We start from the raw sequence: 8,473 nt of genomic DNA on the forward strand, positions 1-8,473 counted from the left end.
TGGAACTTGGTGTTAGTTCGGACATGGGTACTGTTGTTTGCTTATGCTCTCAGTTGACTTAGTTCCTTGGTGTGTGAATCATTGTAACATTGCATTTACAATGGTTGCAATTACTATATTAACATTGAAAGCACGTCAGCTGCTTACCAGCAGATTTCCTATGATGAGTCGCACAATTCCAAGTTTGATAGCATTGACTCTCAACCTTTAGGTGACTCAATGTCAATTTTTGTTTGTATTGCAATGAAAGCTGGCTAACGGGGCTATTGTTTCTTCTTGCCGACCTGGAAGTCTGATTTTTATCAGGATATCAATTTGAGAAATGCAGATTAGATATACTTTGTAAATATTACATCACGAATATAAACATGTTTATCGCCCTCTGCAACTCCTATATCTTCAACAAAAATGCACTTAATATAATAACCTGTCATAGCCGCAGGTAAGCAGAACTAACCATGGTACTTATCTTGTGGCGATCAGCATGCTGTGGGGACTCGTCTATGGGCTGAACTGAGTGATAGCTGCACACATTCTTGAAAGGAGGCAATGGCATTAGTTTCCATTCTTTGCAGCAATGAAGATACCACGGAAATTGTTCTTCTGCCGCAATAGTGATAGAGTATACCGTGGAAACCCAATACACACACACAAATCTTTCCGATTCTGATGGCACAAAATGATTTGTAAAAATAATAATGTTGTAACTGCAAGTTTTGTTTTTTAATGTTCATTTGGGGTCGCAGTGTAATTGTTCACAGTAAAGCGATTGCAGGTGGAGGGGACAATAACTGAAAGGTTTCAGTTCTTACAGTGAGCTAACCCAATTGACCGCTTCGAGAAACACACCAAACAAATAACCGAGTACAACTGAATGTCTGCCTTGCTAGTCAACAACAAATTGGGTTCCCATCCTGTCTGCAAGGGAACACTACACATGTTCAGACTTTTTTTGCTATTGAATTGGAGCCCAAGAAAAGGGAGGGAGGAATTGCGGAAAATGCCACTGAGACCTTAAAAGAAGCTGCCGAGGAAATGAGAGAGATGTAACAACAGGCTTCGGGGGGGGGGGGTTTAGGAGGAAGGTGCACTTGGCTTCATTTACAAACAGGGAGAGTGAAGACTGTGGGCGGGATTCTCCGAACCCCCCCCCCCCCCGGGCCGGGTCGGAGAATCGGCGGGGGGGGGGGGGGGGGTTGGCGTGAATCATGCTCCCACCAGCTGACGAATTCTCCGGCGCCGGGGATTTGGCAAGGGCGGGAATCGCGCTGCGGCGGTCGGCAGCCGCTGACAGCGGCTCCCCCAGCGATTCTGTGGCCCGCGATGTGCCGAGTGGCCGCCCATTTTAGGCGGGACACGCCGGCGTAAATTACAACAGGTGCTTACTGGCAGGACCTGGCTGCGCGGGCGGCCTCCGGGGTCCTCAGGGGGGCGCGGGGGGATCAGGCCCCGGGAGATGCCCCTATGGTGGCCTGGCCCGCGATCGTGGCCCACCGATCCGCGGGCGGGCCTGTGCTGTGGGGGCACTCTATTCCTCCACGTTGGCTGCTGTTGTCCTCCGCGATGGCCGACGCGGAGATGATCCCCCCCTGCGCATGCGCTGGGATGACGCCGGCACACGCTGGTGCTCCCGCGCATGCGCCAACTCTTGCTGGCTGGCAAGAGGCCTTTCGGTGCCGGTTGGTGTGGCGCCAAGCCCCTTCTGCGCCGGCCGGCACAGCGCAAACCACTCGGGCGCCGGCCTAGCCCCTGAAGGTGCGGAGGATTCTGCACCCTCGGAGCGGCCCAACGCCGGAGTTGTTCACGCCACTCCTCCGCGCCGGAGTTGCCCGCCCCGCAGAATCCCACCCAGGGTCTTGAGATTGGCAGGCATTGCAGATGTAGGAAAGAGTAAGACTATATGAAAAATGAAATGAAAAATGAAATGAAATGAAATGAAATGAAAATGAAATGAAAAATGAAAAAATGAAATGAAATGAAAATCGCTTATTGTCACGAGTAGGCTTCAATGAAGTTACTGTGAAAAGCCCCTAGTCGCCACATTCCGGCGCCTGTCCGGGGAGGCTGGTACGGGAATATAAAGGAATTAAAGATAAGGATGCAGATTTTACAATTGAGGCACTGAAGACAAGGAAGCAAATGAAGGCCAGCAAAGGTCAATTGGATTTGTGTTGACCTACTCAATATATATATGAAGTTAACAGCTTCCAACTTTAACAATCCCCCTTCCTGAAATGACCACTTCGCCAGTGATTGATTCATTTTGGGCTGTGTGCGTCGCTAGCTGGGCCAGTATTTGTTGCCCGTCCCTAATTGCCCTTGAACTGAGTGGCTTTCTAGACCACTTCAGTGGGGGGCAGTTAAGAGTCAACTGCGTCGCTGTGTGGGTCTGGAATCATACGTAGGCCAGACCAGGTAAGGAGGGCAGATTTCCTTCCCCTGTAGGACATTAGTGAACCAGATGGATTTTTACGACATGGTTTCATGGTTATCCTTGGACTTGTAATTCCAGATTTTTATTGAATTCAAATTTCACTATCTGCTGAGGTGAGATTCAAACCCAGGACCCTGGGTCTCTGGATTTCTAGTCCAGTGACAATACCACTGTCATAATATACACACAAGTATATGATGGTGCAGAGACAGGCAGTGATGGACACACAGGATGACCAGTGAACACACAGAACACAGCAGCCAATCACCAGACAGGACACAGCCACTATAAAGCCAGAGGATACCAGGTTTCCCTCTCTCTTGGGATGCAGCCTCTGAGACAGTCAGAGCCCATGAGCAGCAACTATAACATACACCACGTGGTAGTAAGATAGTCTGGTCAGGTTAGCCTCAGGTCTCCAGTCAAGTCAGCATAGTGTCAACCCACAGTTAAAGTATGTATGATAGTTAAGAGTTCAATAAAATCGAGTTGCATTTCTTCAAGTGTTGGAAGTGTGTCTCTCTCACTGCTGCAGTAAACGCAGTCCTCGCAGACCCAGCTTACCCAACACATCAACCACTATGCCACTGCCTCCTGCAGTGATCTGCAGGATAGCCTCATGCAATGTGCCCGGAGATTTATATTCCTCTGATTTTCCTCAGTGTATATTCCTTGCCTCCTGTTGGATATCATTTTGGCTTACACATGAAGGGTAGGCATGAGAAAGGGCAACAGTGAGGCGACATTATGAAGGAAATGTGGTTTGTGTATCATCGGAATGACACCTGTGCAAAGCCAGGATAATGGTGACTAAGGTCTTAGTTTGAAGGTAGTCATGATTTTCAGAAAGCACGCAAATGAAACGAGCAGATTAGTTGAATAGCTTTGCTCTTGGCATTCAAGGAATTCCCTCAATAATCAACTCTTCTTGTGCTGGGATGCAATGGTTAATAATAACTACACTGCATGCAGTAGCCCCAAGATCTATGAAGCTATTCAGGGATAACCTCTACTGATATGTGACAGTGGCGTGTCTGACTAATAAGTCTGGAAAGTAATTTTGCTTAAGGCCAGCTTCTTGCTGACACAGTTTCATGTCCGAGAGCAACAGTACACAACCTTTTCCTTTATGCGTGGGTTTCGCTCCCACAACCCAAAAGATGTGCAGGATAGGTGGCTTGGCCACGTTAAATTGCCCCTTAATTCGAAAGAATGAATTGGGTACTCGAAAAAAAAATGTTTAAATCACCTGTGGCTGACGGAAGTCAAACGGATATTATGTACTCAGCTGTTTCTAAATAGTTTATGACACTAGTGAACCAGATGGCACTCACAAGGATGTTTGTGAAGCAAATTACATTGCGAATAATAATGAAACATACATTGTAATACCTAGGAGGTATACATAATTGTGTTTTTTTTCCCCACAGACCTGCAATAAATGTGTCCCACTCAGCCCCTAGAGCCTGTTCTACCATTCAATAAGATCATGGTTGATCTGAATGTAACTTCAACCCCACATTCCTGCCTACCCTTGATAACCTTCCACTCCCTTGTTAAACGAGAATCTGGCTAGCTCTGCCTTAAAAATATTCAAAGACTCTGCTTCCACTGCCTTTTGATGAAGAGAGTTCCAAAGACTCGCTATCCTTTAAGAGAAAAAGATGTTCCTTATCTCTGTCTTAAATAAACAACTCCTTATTTTTAAACCGTGGTCCCTAGTTCTGGATTGTCTGACAATAGGAAAAATCCTCTCCACATCCACCCTGTCAATACTCCTCAGGATCTTAAAGGTTTCGATCAACTCGCCTCTTACTCTTTCAAAACTCTAGTCTAGTGGATACAATCTGAACCTCTTCAACCTTTCCTCATAAGACAACCCACCCATTCCTGGTATGTCTAGTAAACCTTCTCTGAATTGCTTCGAACACATTAAATATTATGTTAATAAGGAGACCAATATTGTTCAATTTGCCACCATCTGCACACACATTACACAAGTACATCTGAAGTATCGTTCCAGTGAAACATCAAATCTGCTTGGTGGGTCACTACCCAGATGTATCAGATGAGGTACAACCCAAGTACTTAAAGTGGTTCATTGGTGCTCTGTTTTGCTAGGTACACTACCAAGCTGTGAGGGTGGGATGCTGCCCTCCTCTTTGGGTTTTGGTACTACCCATCTTTGGTTGGCAAACTGCCCAGCTGGGGAATCTTCTGGGTGGCTCACTTACCACCTGGTTTGGATGGGGTATGGTGCATCAATTTCCTCACCAGGTTGTTAGCGGAAATAGTGTGGTTAGAAAAACATTATAATTTACATAGCAAACAATTGCCCCATTTACACTCAAATGGAAGGAAAGCCAATCTCTTTGAGGGAAATGTGACGTTGCTGAAGGTGTAAAATTATCAGACCAGCCATCTTTTTTCATTTCCACCTGAGTTTAAAAACTGTTTCTCTATCTTCACGGTCATGACACCTGGGCTAGGGTGCGGTCAATTCCAGCCCCACTGGACCCTGTGTCGCAACACAGTTAATAATAATAATCACTTATTGTCACAAGTAGGCTTCAATGAAGTTACTGTGAAAAGCCCCTAGTCGCCACAGTATGGCACCTGTTCGGGGATGCTGGAATGGGAATTGAACCCAAGTTACTGGTCTTATTCTGCAATGCAAGCCAGCTGTCTTAGCCCACTGTGTTAAACCAGCCCCAGTTGAAATTAGATTTTATTTAAATGCCCAAAATACTTAGTTGAGCCGAATAAACTACAGTCACCAGCTTTGTAGCTTTAAAACACAAATAATCTTTTATTATGTACAGTATTATAACGGGCAGAAAATGCAACTATCTACTACCCCCTCCCCTTCCCCCCTCCTCCTATCTCACTGTACTCTCTACACACACAGTCAAACAATACAGAAGGGAAAGGGTGGTGGAAAGAGAAAGAAAATATTAATAAAAATAAACGGATAAGTATCTCTGATGGACTGGGATGACATCCAGTCAATGTCTTTCTGAAGTTCAGTCTTCTGTTTTGGTACTTCTGTCTAGGCTTGAGATGGTTTTCTCTTGCAAGGTTGTCTACCTTGTCTACAGACTCAGCACCATTTCAGATTTACAGCAAAGGGTTTGCCAGCCACTCACTGCTTTCAGAACAATCGAGCAGTTATTTTGCTTCAGCGAGCAGGAGAAAGAGGGAGAGTTCCGTTCACTTCCACGGTCTAAACAGTTCTGCTAAATTCTCTCTGAAAGCATCATTTAGGAACCAATCACTGACTGTTGTCAGGCAGAACACGGTCCCTGGCCAACCCACAGGTTGCCAGTTAACTAACTGAACTGACTCCCTGCACAACCTGGTTCCTAAGATCCACTTTGTGTCGGGAAGTCTGTGGAGTCTGGTTTCTCCTCTCCAAAATACAAAACCTGGGAACACAGTGTGGTGGCAAGCAGACTGCTTCAACTATGAATCTTCTGCATTAAAGGTACAGCCCAACTCTGGGTCCATGGAACAAAATAATAAAAGAAATGGGACCAAAGAAATAAACTAGAAGGACTCCTGCATTACAATGATTTTTTTTGTTGGGTTTTCACACGGGGAAATAATGTACAAATGCTTTAAAAATCGAATTGACAATAAACATGCTATTTCAGCCATAAGTATTTTGAAACATCTGATTGTGAAATAATTACGATTTGTTATATATTTGGCAAAGAGCAAGAGAACGGATTGAATACTACAGATCACACAGGAAACCAAGTGTATGAAGTGAGGAGGAGTCAGATTGCCCATCCTCTCTACCTGCCAGTGCCCCCACTCTCTGGTCTGAACTCCTGGCTCGTTCTCTGCAAATCTTTCACCGCTTTCACGTTGTCCGCTTCCCGGGTCAGCATCTCCCTGGAAACATACAACGCAGCGAAGCAGAACATTCGGCCCATCTTGTGTGTGCCGGCACTTCGAAAGAATCAAATAGATTTCACCGTCCGCCTCCCCTCAGTAACAAATCGGGAGCAGCTCCGTCTAGGTCTAGGTTCTATGAAAGAGCTCATCTTGGCGTTCCCTCAGAGGAAGCGTGCATTCACTGGGTCACTTTGAAAGGCACTTCAGCAAGGCAGACCCGAATTGCTGGTAAGTCCAACAGCAGTCCTTCATCGGTGTTAGTTTCTTTTGGGGGCGGATACTCAGCGGGTCTGGTAGCATCTGTGGAGAGAGTTGGACTCTGAATCATCCTTCCACGGAAAAGGGTAATACAGACTCCAAACCTTAACTCCGTTTCCCTCTCCACAGATGCAGCATTTTCTGTTTTATTTCAGCTTTCTAGCGCTTAGCAGTATTTTGCTTTTGTTTATAATATGGGACGGTGCGGGCAGGGAGGTGGAGGAATTTGCATTTGGGTAGCGCCTTTCGGGAGACCAAGGTGTCTACAGGCTTTAGGGACCACTGAAGGGCTTCTGAAGTCTAGTCACACTTCCGAAGGGTGAGCAAGGCACATAGGGAGATTCCTAGTGTGTGTGTGTGGAGGGGAGGAGGGGGGGGGGGGGGGGGGGGGGGGGGGAGGGAGAGGCAAAGGGGCTCTGGGGTGGGGGGGGGGGGGAATATTATTCAATGGTTTGAAAACTTGTCATCGGCTTCTTTCAGGGATGGATTCTCCAGCCAACTGCTCTTGGAAAGTGCCTGAATGGTCACATCAGGTGGTGATGCTTGTGTTCAGTTTGCCGACCATTTGCGTTGGGCTCGTATTGAACGGAGTGGCCCTTTGCCTAATCTGGTGTAAAATCAAGGAACGGACAAAGTCCACCATCTACATGACCAACCTCATCATCTCAGACAGCCTGTTGCTCTTCTCCCTGCCTTTCAAAATCTACGCGTACTATGTCCGCCAGGAGTGGCCACTGCAGAGGGGCTTCTGCCAGCTCCTGGAGTCTTTCTGTTTCGTCAACACATATGCCAGCATCCTGCTGACAACCCTCATCTGCGCCGACCGCTACCTGGCCATAAAGCATCCTTTCCTCAGCAGAGCCATCTCGTCCCCCAGGAAAACGGCAATGATCTGCGCCGCCATCTGGGTGTTGGTGTGCCCGTGCACCAGCCACATCTACCTCAGCAGTGATTCCCGCTCCTGCTTTTACCGCCTCTCGCCGCGAGTCTGGAAGCTGGGCTTCATCTCCGCCCTGGAGGTGCTCTTCCTGACCTGCGCCTCGCTCATGATGTTCTGCTCGCTGCAAATCATCCGCAGCCTGAAGGTTAAGGCCAGCGGGAGCCGGGAGGGGTGGGCGGACAAATCCGCCAAAATCATTCTCTCAAACCTGCTCACCTTCCTGATCTGTTTCACACCCCATCACACGGTGCTGCTGCTGTACTCCTTAGCGACCAATGGTTTCCTCTCGGACAAGTATCGCGAACCTCTGCGGAACGCCCTGCAGTTTTCCATGTACCTGGCCAACGTGAACTGCTGCTTGGACGCAATTTACTATTTCTACGGCATTAAGGAATTGCGCCAGTCAAACTCTCGGCTCACCCCAAACTCCAACACCGAAATGGCCATCTGCCAGACAATAGCGGATTCGACTGCAGACCCCCCTCTCAATTCTTAAAGTCACATTAACCTTCACCCCAGTACTGCTGCCCTATTTTTCTTTGCATCGGTGATCTATTTGTATTGCTTTTAAAAACACACACAAAATATTATCTATCATCTCTGCCTCATCCGCATACAGGCCGACAGGCCAGCCTGCCACTGCTGCTGGTTATTTATCTTGTTTGTCTCTAACCTCAGGAAACGATTGACCAGAAACATTTAAAAAAAGTTGACCTCAAATATTTTCATTGATCAGCAAGATGGAGTAAGTTGAACATTGACGTGTGACAGCAGAAGAATTTCATGTGGTAATTGGCTATGTTGTCTGTCTCATGGTTTTGCACAGTTGAACAATAAAGTGATCAGCTGTCATTTCTCTAGATGTCACGTTTACAGGGAAATGAACGATTCCTGTGTGGATGTATTAAGCCTTTCTAAATATGTACATAAATGTGGAAAAA

The 8,473-nt window shown here is 46.8% G+C and overlaps 1 protein-coding gene across 1 annotated transcript; it reads left to right on the plus strand.

Annotated features, from left to right (window-relative positions):
- The first annotated feature begins 7,074 nt into the window (after positions 1-7,074).
- On the plus strand, positions 7,075-8,240 carry LOC119975624 (G-protein coupled receptor 35-like). Its single transcript, XM_038815412.1, has one exon. It carries the CDS (start codon positions 7,075-7,077, stop codon positions 8,026-8,028), a length of 954 nt encoding a protein of 317 aa, XP_038671340.1. The 3' UTR covers positions 8,029-8,240.
- Positions 8,241-8,473: the final 233 nt, after the last annotated feature.

Source organism: Scyliorhinus canicula, chromosome 13 (assembly GCF_902713615.1).
Source record: "Scyliorhinus canicula chromosome 13, sScyCan1.1, whole genome shotgun sequence".
NCBI lineage: Eukaryota > Metazoa > Chordata > Chondrichthyes > Carcharhiniformes > Scyliorhinidae > Scyliorhinus > Scyliorhinus canicula.